General features: G+C 37.6%; 2 protein-coding genes across 5 annotated transcripts; one reads left to right on the top strand and one right to left on the bottom strand.

Annotated features, from left to right (window-relative positions):
• Positions 1 to 1,668: 1,668 nt before the first annotated feature.
• On the bottom strand, positions 1,669 to 11,079 carry si:dkey-29h14.10 (uncharacterized). 2 transcript variants are annotated; one of them, XM_060870887.1, is made up of 5 exons: positions 10,999 to 11,079; positions 3,220 to 3,483; positions 3,087 to 3,137; positions 2,536 to 2,655; positions 1,669 to 2,272 (listed from the first exon to the last, which is right to left on the bottom strand). In XM_060870887.1, exons 1-5 carry the CDS (start codon positions 11,015 to 11,017, stop codon positions 2,079 to 2,081), a joined length of 648 nt encoding a protein of 215 aa, XP_060726870.1. In that variant the 5' UTR covers positions 11,018 to 11,079; the 3' UTR covers positions 1,669 to 2,078. The 2 variants fall into 2 exon arrangements, with proteins under 2 accessions (XP_060726870.1, XP_060726869.1); XM_060870886.1 differs by lacking the exon at positions 10,999 to 11,079 and adding an exon at positions 5,481 to 5,605 and having other exon boundaries at positions 1,672 to 2,272.
• On the top strand, positions 6,237 to 15,941 carry prelid3a (PRELI domain containing 3A). 3 transcript variants are annotated; one of them, XM_060870889.1, is made up of 7 exons: positions 6,237 to 6,376; positions 7,763 to 7,931; positions 8,407 to 8,496; positions 8,715 to 8,785; positions 8,906 to 9,008; positions 13,086 to 13,183; positions 14,559 to 15,941. In XM_060870889.1, exons 1-6 carry the CDS (start codon positions 6,345 to 6,347, stop codon positions 13,146 to 13,148), a joined length of 528 nt encoding a protein of 175 aa, XP_060726872.1. In that variant the 5' UTR covers positions 6,237 to 6,344; the 3' UTR covers positions 13,149 to 13,183; positions 14,559 to 15,941. The 3 variants fall into 3 exon arrangements, with proteins under 3 accessions (XP_060726872.1, XP_060726871.1, XP_060726873.1); XM_060870888.1 differs by having other exon boundaries at positions 7,763 to 7,940; XM_060870890.1 differs by lacking the exon at positions 6,237 to 6,376 and adding an exon at positions 6,607 to 6,712 and having other exon boundaries at positions 7,763 to 7,940.
• The last annotated feature ends 1,202 nt before the right edge of the window (positions 15,942 to 17,143 follow it).

Below are 17,143 nucleotides of genomic sequence, written 5' to 3'. Positions count from 1 at the left end.
ACAATTTATTTGTATAGAGTTTTTAACAATTTCCTGTTGTCTCAAAGCAGCTTTACAGAAGTATGGAAACAGAGGAGAGAGACAAAAAAGAAATAAATATAATAATAATAATAATAATAATAATAAGAAGAAGAAGAAGAAGAAGAAGAAGAAGAAGAAGATAAAATAAGGATAAAAGAAATAAATTGATATATACAATTAAAGTTTAAAATTACTTTAAAAAAAAAGATGAACTTAAAATTAATAATAATATATATCTATCCCTATCACTAACGAGCAAGCCGGAGGCGACAGTGACAAGAAAAAAACTCCCTGAGATAATATGAGAAAGAAACCTTGAGAGGAACCAGACTAAGAAGGGAACCTCATCCTCATTTGGGTGACACTCTACAGTAAATAGTGTAAATGTAAATAATTATTTCTACAAAAGCGCAGACCTGATTGCTGATAAAGACCAGACCATACAGCTGACTGACACAACATTGGTTCAAAAGAAAGCATGACGGTCTCCGGACAGCTTCATACACAACAATCCCTATTTTAGGGGTGCCTTTGTTACCACTGGAACATTATTAATGCTATAACCGAGCACAGTCGTGGTTACTAGTTCAAACGAAAGTAAACAATTAAGGCTTTAAAACGTTTGTTTTTTACACAAACAACAACTATCATCTAATTTGAAGCATATTTGCATATTATTATATACGCAAAGTAGGCAATAACTAAAGATACATAACGTTTGGCCAAGTGAAAGACAATAAGTGGCACTTCAAATTGACATCACAAGTACCAAAGTGATGGTCATGGCTATGACAAACAGTATGATGGAATCCCATGTAATCTTCTAGACAGTCAAACTGAATTAAACCAAGCCTAAGGCTAAGTCTATAAGTGAAAGGGAACTGAAACTCTAACTGAGGGTAAGGTGACTTGAGCCAGACTACTGGTACAAAACAAAATGGTGAAATATTTATTTAAAAACTAAGGGCCATAACAAGTTTTGACACAAACAATAGCATATCTAATTCGAAGCAAAACCTGCATCTAACTAAATGTTACAATTATTCAACAACATAAGCTAAATAACATTTGACCGAGTGAAACAACAATAAGCACTTCAAAATGACATGACAAGATCAATGAGCATGGTCAAGGCTACCAAAGCAGAATGATCCACATCAAACCTCATCATTAACCTCTAATATAAACCTAAGATATCAAAGTACCAACTGGCACTTCAAAATAAAAGTAAAAAAATATCCAAAGTCCAGCAATGGAAAGGTCTAATCCCCATCCTGATATCTCTTAAGACAACCAGTATCTTTTTATTTTTTTTAATTGCCCTGTGGTGGACTCAAGCTCCGCCCCTTTCTGGTTTCATAAGGCCTACTTGTTTTCGAGTAATTATGGCCTGGATTAAATGAAATTCATTCAATCCACGTTACCAGTCGAACATCCTAATAAATATGGAGACAAAATACATACATACTGCTGTAACAAAATAAAAAAATTAAATATCACAGCTCCTGGCAATGCTTCAAAACAACATTGTTTTAAATAGTTCTCCGTCAGTTCTTCCCAAAAATGACATACTTCAACAACACAATTCATTTGAATTTATATATTTTTTAATATACTTTATACATATTTTTGACTGAACATAAAGGTTCACAACCCATAATAAATATCATGTATAAATATAAAACAATTCATTATCAGTTATGAGGCAAAAAAATAAATGCGCAAAAGTAACAGTAACACATAGCTTATTAAAATATCAGTTTGTAATAAAAAAATCAATCATATCACTACTGAGGTACTGATATCACATCAGCAGTTCTGCCTTTATACACTTCAGAGAACTTTAGATTAAAATCACACAAATGTGTATACTTTCTTAACCATGAATGGTTTTAAACTGAAGAGTTTCTCTGCATAAATATATATAACAAAACAAATATATAACACTATATATAAATATAACTATATATAAAAACAATTTTTTATATATTATTATTATTTTTTTTTTAACAGTCTGTGGTCTCCATCTTGACCACCTAATCCTATTTACCCCAATCCTATGAACCCTCATCCACACTATCAGTTTCCTCCTCAAGTTGTGGGTCCAGATTGCTTTCAATGTTCATGTAGTTGTTGTCCCCTATAATGACGTACTCTATGTTGGAACTCTCCACCTGAACATTAGGAGCCTCTGTGGACTCAGTGGACGTTTCCCTGTCCTGATGATTCCTCTCCGTATGCTCCACTGCATCTATTTAAAATAAATAAATAAATAAATAAATAAATAAAATTAAAAAGATGAAAAAAGCAGAAGCATACGATAAATGCATAAGGAATGAAAATATTAAACTGTATTTAGTATATTTTCTAAAGATTATAAATACTGACAAAAAGTGTTAAAAACAAAGCTTATTGCTTATTACTGTTTATATGTCAGTCGTAGGGGGTGTTAGGACACATTACTGTACATAATATGCTACATCATTTCCTGCTACACTTCTGTGTTGCTCTTACCGTCATGGACATCGGTCTGAGAGAGCAGACAGCACAAGCTGTTGTTGTTTCCTATGATGCAGTTGTTCAATGAGGAATTGTTTATGGTAATGACACATGGGGGAACAGTTGCAGTGGTCACTGTTAATAGTGGAGACAAAACACAAAATAAACAATTGGAAATGAAGACGTTTGAAAGCAGCAACATATGAGCATACATGAACGCTAAGACAAAACCACAGCAACAAACTCTGCAGCCTCTTACAGCACACATGTAGACCACAGTCTCCTGCCTCTCACATGCATACGTCCTCTATGGGACATAACTGGTGTGGCATTGTGTGTGTTAAGCAAGCAGGAAGGAAAACTGCATAAAACGTGTGAGATCAGCGACTGCGGCTCATGCATTCGACCACCGAACTCTTTACCAAGAGCAACAAACAATGCCTGTCGCAATACACTAGTCATCTCCACTGTCTTAAAAAGCATGAATCTTATTTGTATTTACCTCTACATATAAATTGGCTTTCAAAGAATAATAAAGTTTCTACAATAAAACTATCAGTGCATACCTGAACAGGACGACGTCTCCACATGATGGTGAGCCTCGTCGGTAACCTTCACTGCAGAAAAGACAAAGAGATTAAAAGACAATCTACGCATGTTTACATATTATCTCTCAAACACCTGTCTGCTCACACCTACCCAGGCCTCTGGTGATGGTGTGAAAGAGTGAGGGGCTGCATGCATTCAGGCACTGGAAGAAGCGTAGACATGCCGTGTGGCCCTTGTACAGGAGCGTTTGCAGGAGACGCGCAGCTTGTTGCGTGTCTGTGGCTCCAGAACGAATCACCTGCACCTCATAGTCCGTGAGCGCACGTGAGCAGCGCAGGCAATCAGATATCTGCTGCACCATGCAGGAGGGCATGCACTTGCTCAGGGTGCTCAGCTCACGCTGAAGTACCTTATCTATTCAGGGACATAAGATCAGGAGAAGATGAAGAGTTATTATTATTCTTTATTTGTATTTAAATAACAATGGATGTAAAATAATAGATATGAAAAGACAGATGCATCAGTTGGACAGACACTTCTCTCTCTGTCTCTCTCTCTATTGAGCTACTACACATGCTACTACTGAGATATTACCGACCCTGACCCCTTCTGCTCTCCAAACCTGCCAGATCCATCCTGATGCCCTACTTCTGAATACAATAAATTACCTGGTTATAACATTTTTGGTGTCTGGTGTCACCCAGAAGAGGACGTGTTCCCTTTTGAGTCTGGTTCTTCTCAGTGTGTTCCTCATATCACACAAAGAAGTTTTTCCCTTTTGCCACTATCACCTCTGGCTTGCTCATAAAGGATTAATGTAAAATTTATAATTTATCCTGGATTTAGATATTTCTGTAAAGCTTCTCTGTGACAATGACCATTGTTAAAAGCACTATAAAATGTAATTGACTTAAACATTCATTATCTGGAGGTAAGGAACCTTCAAACCTCAATCCCTAAACAGCTCAGTGCATCCTGAATCAAAAGCAAGTCATGATGACTAAAGCATCAGGTATAAGCACAAATGTAAATGTTGCTTAATAATCATGTTATTGTTGATAATTGGGATGTTACTGTGTTCCAGACATTATGATGTTATTCAGTTATCTTCAAATAACTAAACTTGTTCTCTGCTTCTGTTGGTACATTAATAACAAAGCGTAAACTGCAATACTGGGAATGCTCATTTTCATTTGCATCACACACAAGCGAAACACTTAAAGCATTACTGAAATTAGGTCCAAATATAATATTGTCTCTATGATGTATTTGTGCCTAGTACCTGCAGCTAACAGAAACATAGAGAGAGAGAGAGAGAGAGAGAGAGAGAGAGAGAGAGAGAGAGAGAGAGAGAAACAGAGAGACAGACAGAGAGACAGACAGAGAGCGAGAGAGACAGAGAGCGAGAAACAGAGAGAGAAACAGAGAGAGACAGAAAGAGAAACAGAGAGACAGAGAGAAACAGAGAGACAGAGAGAGAGCAAGAGAGACAGAGAGCGAGAGAGAGAGACAGACAGAGAGACAAGAGAAAGAGAATCGGAGACACAGAGAGAGACAGACACAGAGACAGAAGAGAAAGAGAAACAGAGAGAGAGACAGACAGAGAGAGAGAGAGAAACACACACACAGAGACAGAAAGAGACACACACACACAGAGACAGAAAGAGACACAGAGAGAGAGAGAGAGAGAGAGAGAGAGAGAGAGAGAGAGAGAGAGAGAGAGAGAGAGAGAGTAGGACAGAGAGAGAGAGTAGGAGAGAGAGAGAGAAACAGAGAGAGAAACGGAGAGAGACAGAAAGAGAAACAGAGAGACAGACAGAGAGCAAGAGAGACAGAGAGAGACACAGACAGAGAGACAGAAAGAGAAACAGAGAGAGAAACAGAGAGAGAGATAGAGAGAGACAGAAAGAGAAACAAAGAGACAGACAGAGAGCGAGAGAGACAGAGAGCGAGAGAAACAGAGAGAGACACAGACAGAGAGACAGAAAGAGAAACAGAGAGACAGACAGAGAGCAAGAGACAGAGAGAGACACAGACAGAGAGACAGAGAGAGAAACAGAGAGAGAGATAGAGAGAGACAGAAAGAGAAACAAAGAGACAGACAGAGCGCAAGAGCGACAGAGAGCGAGAGAGAGAGACAGAGAGAAACAGAGACAGACAGAGAGACAGAAGAGAAAGAGAAACAGAGACAGAGAGAGACAGACAGACAGACAGAGAGAGAGAGAGAGAGAGAGAGAGAGAGAGAGAGAGAGAGAGAGAGAGAGAGAGAGAGAGAGAGAGAGAGAGAGAGAGAGAGAGAGAGAAACAAGAGAGATTTTTCTTAACTTACTTCCTTGTTCTCAAATTACACTGAAGCTTTTCTAACGTTTTAAAAAAGGCCATTTTGTCCTATTTCTAAACTAAAGTCTTACCAGGAGATGTTACTTTCATTCTGCTGCTCGGTGCGACGACGTCCATCAACAAGAGGCCACAAACACCACAAACACGGACCGCTTCCACACAGCAGCTCCAATGTAAACTGCACGTGGACGGATCACTGCACATATACACGAGTGCGCATGCGCGCCGCAGCCTGTAATTTCCCTGAAGAATTTCCCACAGTGAGCTCATCCTCAGCGCTTAGCCCTTGGCTTATTTCCTCCTTTTTCCCTCCTTACTCTTCATAACACACGTGTTTTACATAAATAATGCTATAGACACACTGTATATAATGCATTTTTCTGCCTTAAGAAGTATCTAAACACCAGGATTGAACTGTTTATTAGGATATAAACTGAACTGAACTGTTTATTGTGATTGTGTTCCTGAAGTTAGCAGCTTTTACAAAGCAAAGTGCCACCAAATAACTCACTTTTCTTTATAACAGCTTTATGGGACGTTTTTGTTTTACTTGTATAAATAATGTCGGGTCGTTTAAAGGGCTCTGAATAAAACCCATACGCTGCCTGCTCATACGTTTATTTCATAATACGGATAAATAAAAACGATTCCTTTATAGACGCTCACAGAAAACAAATCAATGAATTGATTATACAGCGCAAACGATTTTGTGACATTTCTGCACGTTTTCGACGCAGAATTGATTAACAAAGTGTCGCATGGTTGCACGCGAGCTACCATTGGTTGTCCTGGTTACAGCAACGCGGAAGTCGACACTAGGACCTGGGACGATGCTACCGGCGGATTGAGAAAGCAGCAACGGATTTAACTACGTTTTATATTTACATTACGTTTTATTTTTATTTTTTATTTATTTTTTCCACAGTATTTCAGAAATGAAGATCTGGAGCACGGAACATATATTCAGGTAGTAAAGGTGATCTTCATGAGCACTTTTTGACACGTTGATATTGGGCCATTTTTATGTATAATGAATCACATAGAAAACAAAATCTAACACTTTTGGATCTTACACTTTATTCCCGTTTACTACACGTCATGTGCACGCTCTTCATTGTGATGTTTGTTTATGATCTCTGCGTTACACTGAAACGCAATGACCAGACACGTGACTGTCACGTGTCCAGGCGTGTTGCTCCTCTCCATACACGCATACGGTCCTTTGTTTATGTCGATTCACTTTCTTTCACGTTCTCTAGGAAAGGTTATAATGAGGAAACGAGGTCTAAAACAGTCCTATGTTGTAAGGATACTATGATTAAGATTCTTCCTATTTTGCTTTGTAATACTTCTGTTTTCTTATGTTACCTCATTTATTACACAGTCCTGATGTTTATTGGAAAAGATCAAGATTTAAGGTCATTTAAGTCTGTCATAATTATTACTATTATTATTACTATTGTCATCACATACTGGGGTGAAATAAACAGATAATAACATAAAACAGCAGGGCTCTCAAGTTTTGAAGACAGGCAAGCGTAACCCTTTCAAAAAAAATACTACTAATAATAATAATAATGGGGGAGTTGTGATTGGTAAGGATCACTGACCGCAATTTAAGCAAATAAAAAGTATTTGTTTAATTTCCATTTATTAATGTGTGTGTGTGTGTGTGTGTGTGAGAGAGAGAGAGAGACAGAGAGAGAGAGAGAGAGAGAGAGAGATTATGACTTGTGTTTATTGTAAGTGTTTGTTGCCTTTTTGGACTCCTTTATCATTTGTAATGTTGCTCCCATTTAAAACAGTTCTGCTCAAGCCCAGACATTTTTAGTGTCCTGATTGAGGACAATGTGCAGTCCAGAGACAAGCTGTTTCGTGTTGAGGTTTTGTTCAAATCGACCATCGAAAATACCCTCTCTAATGAATTTTTTTTCATTGGTTGTTGCGTTAAATCTTACCCAGATAGTTCTATTTTCTGATTGGCTATTGTGTAGCCTCTTTTTTTTGATTGGCTGATAAGTGTCAGGCTCGACTAAGAACTCCAGGGGAGACGCGCTTGATTCCTGCCCGGTTCCATAGAGACAGCTGTGCGGCATATTAAATATATGATAAATAGTCAAAACGTTTTCTGCGTGAGAAATACGATGTCTGGCAGGAGAGAGTGACAAAAGACAGAAATTCGTGACTGTCACTCTCAATGCGTGACTGTCACTCTCAATGCGTGACTGTCACTCTCAATGCGTGACTGTCACTCTCAATGCGTGACACTTGACAGCTCTGAAACAGAAACACCCAAAAATTCACTTGTCCACAAAATCAACAATCACTTGTTTGGTTCATCTGCTTTTCCCAGCTATCCTTGGGAGACGGTGATCAAAGCAGCGATGAGAAAATACCCCAATCCCATGAACCCCAGTGTGGTAGGAGTGGACGTCCTGGACAGGAACCAGGATAAACATGGTCGCCTTCACAGCCACCGGCTGCTGAGCACTGAGTGGGGTATCCCGGGTGTGGTGCGAGCCGTGAGTAAAGTAATGGAAAGCCTCACAGAACCTGAGATATACAGTGGGGTCCAATAGTCTGAGACCACACGGGATAATCTTTTCTATTCATTGTAAATTAGAAAGTGAGGTTTTAGGATTTTGAAATATTTCTTCACTTACAATGTAAGTAAATATGTCAGTTTTCTACTTTTCACTCAAGCACTTGCCAATAATATAATGTCTAATGAAAATGTAGTATTTACTTAGAAAAGAAACCAAAACAGAAGCATTTTCTGTAGTGCTCACTATCTTTTGGACCCCACTGTTGCACATATGTAGACACTCGACATCCACTTTATTAGTAACGCCTGCACTTTTATGCAATTAACTAATCTAATCCTGTGGCAAAGGCACAGTGCATATAATCATGCAGAAACAGGTTATTTGCTGCAGTTATTGTTCACATCAATCTTTAGAATGAAGAAAAAGTCTGACTTGAATTGTCTTTTTGTAGATACTGGGGACAAGTCGAACCACTACATATGTTAAAGAGTATTCCGTTGTTGACCCTGAAGTAAAAATAATGGAGCTTTTCTCAGCAAACGTGAGTACTGACATGCAAAAAAAGACTACCACAAAATACCTGATTTGCTTTTTTTTTGCTTATCGAATGTAAAGTCTTTCATGTTCTTGCAGCCTGAAGCCTAAAATACAACAACAGCCTGTGCCTCAAATAGTCTTATCTAGCTGTGAATACTTCGTGAATAGTAGTATAGGGAGTTGATGTGAGACATTAATAATTATTTTGATTACTCTTTTTAGATAACCCTCACAAATTTAGTATCCGTTGATGAGAGACTAGTTTACAGGCCACATCCTGAAAACCCAGACGTGTAAGTTTGTTGCATTGATTATTCTTATTCATTTATATTCAGATACAGTATGTAATTTGGCTTGATTTTAATTCTCACAGTGTTGGAATTTCAAAATGCACTTTTTTTTTTTTACAACAGCACAATCTTAACCCAAGAAGCAATAATCACTGTGAAAGGAATCCGTTTGAGCAGCTACCTCGAGGGATTGATGGCTCTTAGTATGACTGCTAATGCAAGAAAGGTAATGAAACTGTTCATTTAGAGAAATGCAGAGATAAATGCTACATGTGTGGGATACATTGCCTTATATAAGTCTTCACCTTCTTGAACATTTTCACATTTTGTACGGTAACAACCTGGAAATAAAATGGACTCAATTAGGATAGGTCTCTATTACTTCTAAACATCTTTATACATACTTATCACATACTGGTGATCATTCAAGTACAGTTTATTGGTATTGAACCACTGCACTACTGGAGCTTCACTAAATGATTGTCATGCTGGTAAAACCTTTGCTCTGGTCTCAAATCTCTGGCAGACTAATGCAGGTATTCTTCTTGGATCATGATGGATTTTTTTCCATCCATCCATCCATCCATCCATCCATCCATCCATCCATCATTCTTTCTGCCCTTACCAGATTCTCAGTCCCTGCGGAGGAAAAGCATTCCGACAGAATGATGCTACCACCACCATGCTTCACTGCTTCAGAGTGATGAACAGTGTTGGGTTTTCCAGTAAATGTAGCACTTGGGGCCAAAGCTATATATTTTTTTATAGATTTTTTTCACATGAACCTCCAAAATGCCTATCACAATTTCCATTTGTGGTTTCTGCTCTTTGTTTTATTCTTACATAAAACCCAGTTTGGTGGAGTGTCAACGCTTTGGTTGGCTACTGAATCATTTCTCCCAGTCTAGCTGTGGTTCTGGAACAGTGACATGACATACAGCTAAGTATGGTGACCCATACTCAGAATTTGTTCTCTGCCTTTAACCCATCCAAAGTGCACACACACAGCAGTGAACACACACACACACACACCGTGATGCTGCGGCGCCCGGGGAGCAGTTGGGTGGGGGTTCTGTGCCTTGCTCAAGGGGACCTCAGTCGTGGCCGGCCCGAGACTCGAACCCACAACCTTAGGGTTAGGAGTCAGACTCTCTAACCATTAGGCCACAACTTTCCAAACAACTGATAACTTTAACAGGATAAAGTTCAAGTTAATACTAGAATGAATTTCCTGGTGTTGTATTTTGACCATTTGGTACACTGTTAAAGAAATTAAACGATTTATCCAGAGCCGATCCTGACCTCCCTGGGGCCCTAAGCAAAATTCTGCTAAGGGGCCCTTCTACCTGCCCCGTGAGCCATGTAAACCTTTTGCCACACATTCACACTTGACACCCCACTGCTCCCACTACAAACCTCCCTCCTTTTAAAAAAGTTTGCTCCATCTCTCGGTCAAACAGTAAAACAATACAGAATAAAATGTCGTATAAACAAATCTTTATTGAATGGAATATTTTAAATAGAATTTTGAGTTGAATATTAGCAATTGAATTTAAATGTAATTTCTGAGATCAAAAATATGGTTACTACTAGAAATCACACTCTTAATATTTATTTTAAGTATTGAAAACTGAATTCTTGATATCAACAATCCATATCATGTGAATGTATAAAAGCTAAAATGGCTTGTCATACCATATCACTGTGTTTTATAGTATGCATGAGAGCAATACTTGATCCCTGATGGTTATTATTTACTGAGGGATGTGTGCATTCATATTGACCTGGCATTATGCCCACTCCAATCCATTGGTTTCCATATTGCATTAACGTTGTTGTAAACCTGATTGAGAGACTATAAACATTGTAATTTAGGAGCGCTATCACACTACTTTTTGTCCTGGTCCCCACACAGATGTTGCTGCTGGAAAGCGCGCATGTCATTTCGTGCACGATTGCACGTGCATATAAACGCTTGTTCACGCGCGGCGCGGTTATCGAGCTGCCGTTTATAAACACCGGTGCCCTTGGGCGTTTATTCACGCGAATGTTCACGCAATAAATTGTTGTGTGACAGACAGACAGGCCAAGAGATGCACTGGCAGCACTGCACAGCTAATTTAACTAGTCCGATAGAGACTAGAGACAGAATCACAACTTAACTTTACTGTTATTTGCTCTTGCTGACATCAAACCTGAAGAGAACACAAGTTTACCTGATTGCTGTTCTCGCATTTCACTCTCATTTTGTTTCTTTTTTTCTTTTCATGGCCAGATGTATAGCTCTGCTTCATATTGTCATCTACACAGTAAACATTAACACGCGCTGTAAAATGAGGCAGGAGGAGGCGGGGCCTTGCGTAATTTGCGGGGCCCTACGAAACTTGCGTAGTGAGCGTATAGGGACGATCGGCTCTGGATTTATCACACTCTCTGGATTCACCCAGATGACAATGAGTCTCCTTTTGAGGTTCCTTTCAAGGTTTCTTCCTGATATCATCACCACCTCTGGCTTGGTCAATAGGGATAAACTATTAATTGTATTTAATTATTTGCATTCTAAACTTATATATGTCCATATATATCCATAGTACAAGGCTCTATACAATTAAAATAGAATTGAATTGAATAATGTTGCTTGTAAACTCTGGGGTCTTCCAGGTACAGGTGTATTTATACTGAGAACATGTGACACAGTTGAACTCTATTCAACCAATTATGTGACATCTGATGGCAACAGATTTAGGACTCGTTTAGGAAAATCCGTGACATTATAACACTACAAAATGTGAAAATAGGTTTGTTGAGGCATAAATACTTATGGCAACAACAGATATATTTGGTGCTGCTTTTTAAGCCAATTTGTGACTTTTCTACATTCGCTGGAATACCCTCTTTACCACATGACATCACATCACATCACATGATGTTGAGTTTGTAAAGCAGCTCCAAAATACTTCTCTTTTGCCTGGATTACACAATCAGGCAAAATGAAGCAACTGAGGAATTTACTCTGTAAACAATGTGGTTTTCTTTAGAGATATTACAGAAGGGTGCAGTGTCCTGAGATGATCTGGCACACACGAGGAAAAATGATCTTAAAACTGAAATAATATGTGCTTTATTAATTAAGAATTATTTTACTTGAGCAATTTATTTAATCAGATTTCTTCTGTTCATTAAGCCTGGATCAATAACCCACTGGAATGTAGATAAACCCTAAACCCTTTCTGATATATTATCCAGCAGACCAAGGTATAATATGATGGAAGATATATATATATATACATATATATATATATATATATAGAGAGAGAGAGAGAGACCAGAGCATGTATTCATGAAAATTCTTATTGTTAAGAATTTGAAGAGAGAGAAGAAATGTATTGCATGCAATATTTAATAATGATAGTGATGCTACAGATTAGATCCTGGACTATTTTCGTGTCAAAGTTGTTTACATTTATTAAATACGTATCTTTAATACGATCGGTCACGAACTTTAAAAGCACCGTTTTCTTTTTTTTTTATTGGTCAACCAATCACAGTCTTCAAAAGAATGTGTCATACCTAGTAACGGGTTTAGCCCCGCCTCCTCTCTAAGATAAAAGTTGTTTTTTAAAAGTTGTCTTTCCTTGCTCAGAGTTGCTCGGAAGATAAGATATCTAGTTAGAAAATTTTTACCTTAAATTAGGAGCTCTCTGAGATCGTTCTAAGAATCTTTACGAATATGGGCTCTGTTATTTCCAGTTTCACACAGTTTTAGTTTCAAAACTAAAATGCTGGAAAAAATAAACTTGTAAACTGGGAAAGCCTAAACATGAAACATGAGGAAGTGAAACTGCCAGCACTTAAGAAGTGTAGTTCAAAGATGGTGATCATCAGCAAATACAAATACAAAGCAAGTGGAAGTAGTTAGGCTTGTGGTTAAATTTGTTTTTGGAAATTATTGTGCATTTCCAAAATCTCACAGTTCTATAGTTTCTGAATCACAAATTATTAATCACGAATATTGAAACTGTTGAGCTCATGTAAAGTAAAATGCCCTGGTTGGGAAAGTGTTAAATCTGTGCAGTAAATAATGTCAATGTAAATAATGTCCTATTTACAACAGTTTATAATAGAGTGGACTTGTGTAACCAAGAACTCTTGATGAACTAATAGGCCAGTGTCTTGATCAGACTTTCCAAAATATTTTTTACTGTTAATATTATTTACTGTTAAAATGAGTCGATTGTAGGCCGTGACAGACTCGAGTTGTGTTTAATCATGATGCTGTCTGTTGTGTCTTTCTGCTCTGTAGGGATGGGATGCAATTGAATGGATCATTAAGAACTCAGAACGGGAGAACGTGCCGTTATGTTGAACACCAGTTACCTCCAGCATCTCAGTAATAAAACGGTAACATTATTTAAGAATGAAAAACATGCATGATCCTGAATGCAGGTTTCTATGAGTTTTTATCTTGTCTTTTATTAGGTTATTCTGCTGTATTTTACAAAATTACTATTTAATTACTTCTAGCATCATGGACATTTTCTACCTTTCATCACTCTTTAGCTTTAGCTTTTGTATCAGAACGTGAGTGGTTTGCTAAGCATCTAGCAAACATGTTATTTGTCTCCTAACTAAATGCAAACCGGCAATAACAAATTAACTGTAGTAGATCTCTTAATCACGGCTGTTTATATTCCGAAGTGTCTAATAATAATAATATTTTATCAAACTATACACTATTTGGGCAAAGGTTTGTGGACACTTGACCATCACACCTCTGTGTTTGTTGAACATCATCCCTATTTTTAACGATAATAATAATAATAATAATAATAATAATAATAATAAGCTTCACTCCTCTTAGAAGACTTTTTACTAGATTTCAGAGTGTGGCTCTGGGGATTAGTGATCATTCAGCTACAAGAGCATTAGTGAGATCAGACATCTATCTATCTATCTATCTATCTGTCTGTCTGTCTGTCTGTTTGTCTTTCTGTCTGTGCATCTATCTATCTATCTATCTATCTATCTATCTATCTATCTATCTATCTATCTGTCTGTCTGTCTGTCTGTCTGTCTGTCTGTCTGTGCATCTGTCTGTCTGTCTGTCTGTCTGTGCATCTATCTATCTATCTATCTATCTATCTATCTATCTATCTATCTATCTATCTATCTATCTATCTATCTATCTATCTGTGTCTGTCTGTCTGTGCATCTATCTATCTATCTATCTATCTATCTATCTATCTATCTATCTATCTATCTATCTGTCTGTCTGTCTGTCTGTCTGTCTGTGCATCTATCTGTCTGTCTGTCTGTCTGTCTGTCTGTCTGTCTGTCTGTCTGTCTGTCTGTCTGTGTCTGTGCATCTATCTATCTATCTATCTATCTATCTATCTATCTATCTATCTATCTATCTATATATCTATCTATCTATCTATCTATCTTTATCTGTCCATGCATCCATTCGTGTATCTATCTATCTGTCCATATGTCTATCTTTCTATCTGTCCATTTTAAACATTTATGTGCGTTGAAATTTTTAATGGATTTTTTTTTTTCAACAGTTTAAGGAGGAACCACATGTGGGTGTGAAGGTCAGGTGACAACAAATGTTTGGCCATATAGTGCATCACGTTGCTAGAATCTACCTTCTGGACTTGATCTATGATATTCAGATATATTGTCTACGTATATTCTCTTGCTGTTGTATTCCAACACCCTTGATTTTACAGCGTCCTATAATCTGTCTGTCTGTGTGTCTGTTGTGAAATTTCAGGGCAAGTTTGTGTGTGTAAGACGTTCAGCATCAGCACCAGCGCTGGAACAACATCTGACTTTCCACCTCTCTGTGTGTTGTGCAGTAAGTGTGTGCTTCTTAGAACGAGTGAACATTTGAAGCAACACATTGGAAATCTCCTGAATGCATCGAACTGCACTTATAAAGCTACTATTCATTAGTTGAAGTCACTGTTGAATTATATAGTATGTTTAAATATCAATATGCACTTCAAATGCTCTCACTACCTCCTTTTGAGAATCTTATTTCATCTGTTATGGGTTCTTATGTAAAATCAGTTGTTGTCTCTGTTAGGGGAATCGTGTTTACATTGTTCTTAGTCCGTAAGTATTTTCTTTTTTTAATTTATTGATAAGTTAATAATTCGTTCAGAATGTTTACACCTTTTTATTTTTTGTTACTAATATAGGTTCAGATTGTGTAGATGTTATTTTGTTTATTTTTGACACGTCACAAAGACTAAAATCTAAACTGGGCTTTTAGGGTATCTTTCTTTGTGCAAGTCTAACAGTGATCATATTTATGTTTTCCCTCATATTTGTATGATCTATAATTTATTTTATTCCTGAATACCGATGCATATTTACCAGTTCACAAAGAATTTCTTTGATACATGATATAAAATGTCATTTTTGTGCTCTGAAAAGAAAACAGATTCCTTGTAGTCCATCTGTTTAAATGCCCACTCCAGATATCTTAGGATTTATATGTTCGTTGTACAGATCTAATTTATTTGATTATGCTTTATGGGAAATAGTGTAATAATGGTGTAATAATTAGTATAAATGTAATATTGTTGGTTCCTCATAGGCCTGACACAGTTATTCAAGCTGATTGCGATTAAGATGATAATATATCAGATGATATATAATATAGAACAATATTAAGCAGTGACATTCCTTTTCTCTCAGTCCCTAGACTTAAGATGTTGTGCCAACATACTCAACATATTCGTTCTTGATCGAAAGCAACAGTCGAAGAAGTAAAAGCTCAGTGTTTCACCATTATGTTTTAATCGATTTTTGATATAATTACTGTTGGGTGTTTCCTTTGCTTTTTTATACTGTTATGTTCATTATGACACAACTGATATCGTGCTCGTGTTCATGATATCAGTGGCAGACTGCAAATCATTGTTTACTGCAATCATTTGCGTGCCAGTGAATTATCAGCTCGACTGTGACAGGGCGAGTAGCTAAACCGAAGGAGCGGCGCAGGTCCCTGATGTTAGTGTGACGGCTCATATTTGGTGCTAAAACGTGCGCTTTTTGCTAAATGCTGTACTGATGGGACCTGCGAGCGAATCTATTCTAGGAAGGAATGTGTTCTTGCTATAAGTAAATTTCTAATACATAAACAAAGATGTGTGTGTGTGTGTGTGTGTGTGTGTGTGTATATATATATATATATATATATATATATATATATATATATATATATATATATTGCTTTAATCACCGGTTGTACTTTTATACCGGATGGTTTATATGAGCAGGGATTATCCCAAGACCAACTGAAAACAATGAACCATTCCAAAAGTTTCCCAGTACACCACACTTTAAATAGCTAGAAAGGTTTCTCACACCATTTTAATTGTATTAAAGCAACCAGCATATCCACATCTCTGTCATGTGCATATTAACGTACAATAGAGGAATGAATCCCTGCTACATGTAAACATTCATAAAGGACTTCTAGTAACTTTTAAAATGCATAGTACTCTATTTAAGCTTGAAGATTTGTGTTTCTCTGATACAAACATTTGGGACAACAAAATAATGTTTGTTACACTCAGCTCTTGCTTGAAATCCACTATAAGATCTAAAGTATGTGGTCACATGACCATAACATGTTTCTCCCCTTTTTTTCTGCAGTTTTACTTAGAAGGGTTCCCACTAGATTTTGGAGACTGGGGGAATTTCTGCTCATTTAGCCAGAAGAGTGTTAGTTAATGTCGAGCACTGATGATGAGTAAGGAGGTCTAGGGTGCATGCAGGTCAGCATTTAAAGTCATCCCAGAGGTGTTCAGTGGGCTTGAGTCAGAATCAGGGCTCTGTGCAGGACGCTGAAGTTCTTCCAGTCCAACCTTGGCAAAGCATGTCTTCTTGCCTGAGCTGGCTTTGTGCACAGGTGGACTGTCATCCTGGAACAAATCTGCACCTCTTAGTTCCAGTGAAGGGAAATTTTAAGGCTACAGGATACAAAGACATTCTAGACAAAGAACAGTTTGAGGAAGAACCACACATGGGTTTGGTGGTTTGGTGTCCAGTTTGGTGTGGGGATGTGGTAGCTTGGTGGTTCAGGAGTTGGCTACTGAGCAGATAAGAAGATTGGGTGTTCAAATCCAAGGTCCACCAAGCTGCCACTGTTGGGCCCCTGAGCAAGGCCCTTAACTCTCAAATGCTCAGTTGTATAAAGTGAGATAAAATCTAAGTCACTCTGGATAAGTGTGACTGCCAAATGCTTTAAATGTAAACGTGTCAACATACTTTTGGCCCTGTAGTGTATTGAGTAGTGTATCTTTGTTAAATTGTGTCAGGATGCATGATATTTCTAAAAATCTA

The sequence above is a fragment of the Tachysurus vachellii genome, chromosome 5 (genome assembly GCF_030014155.1).
Source record: "Tachysurus vachellii isolate PV-2020 chromosome 5, HZAU_Pvac_v1, whole genome shotgun sequence".
Taxonomy (NCBI): domain Eukaryota; kingdom Metazoa; phylum Chordata; class Actinopteri; order Siluriformes; family Bagridae; genus Tachysurus; species Tachysurus vachellii.
Note: the sequence above shows the minus strand (reverse complement) of the source record. Positions and strands in the feature narration are given on the sequence as shown.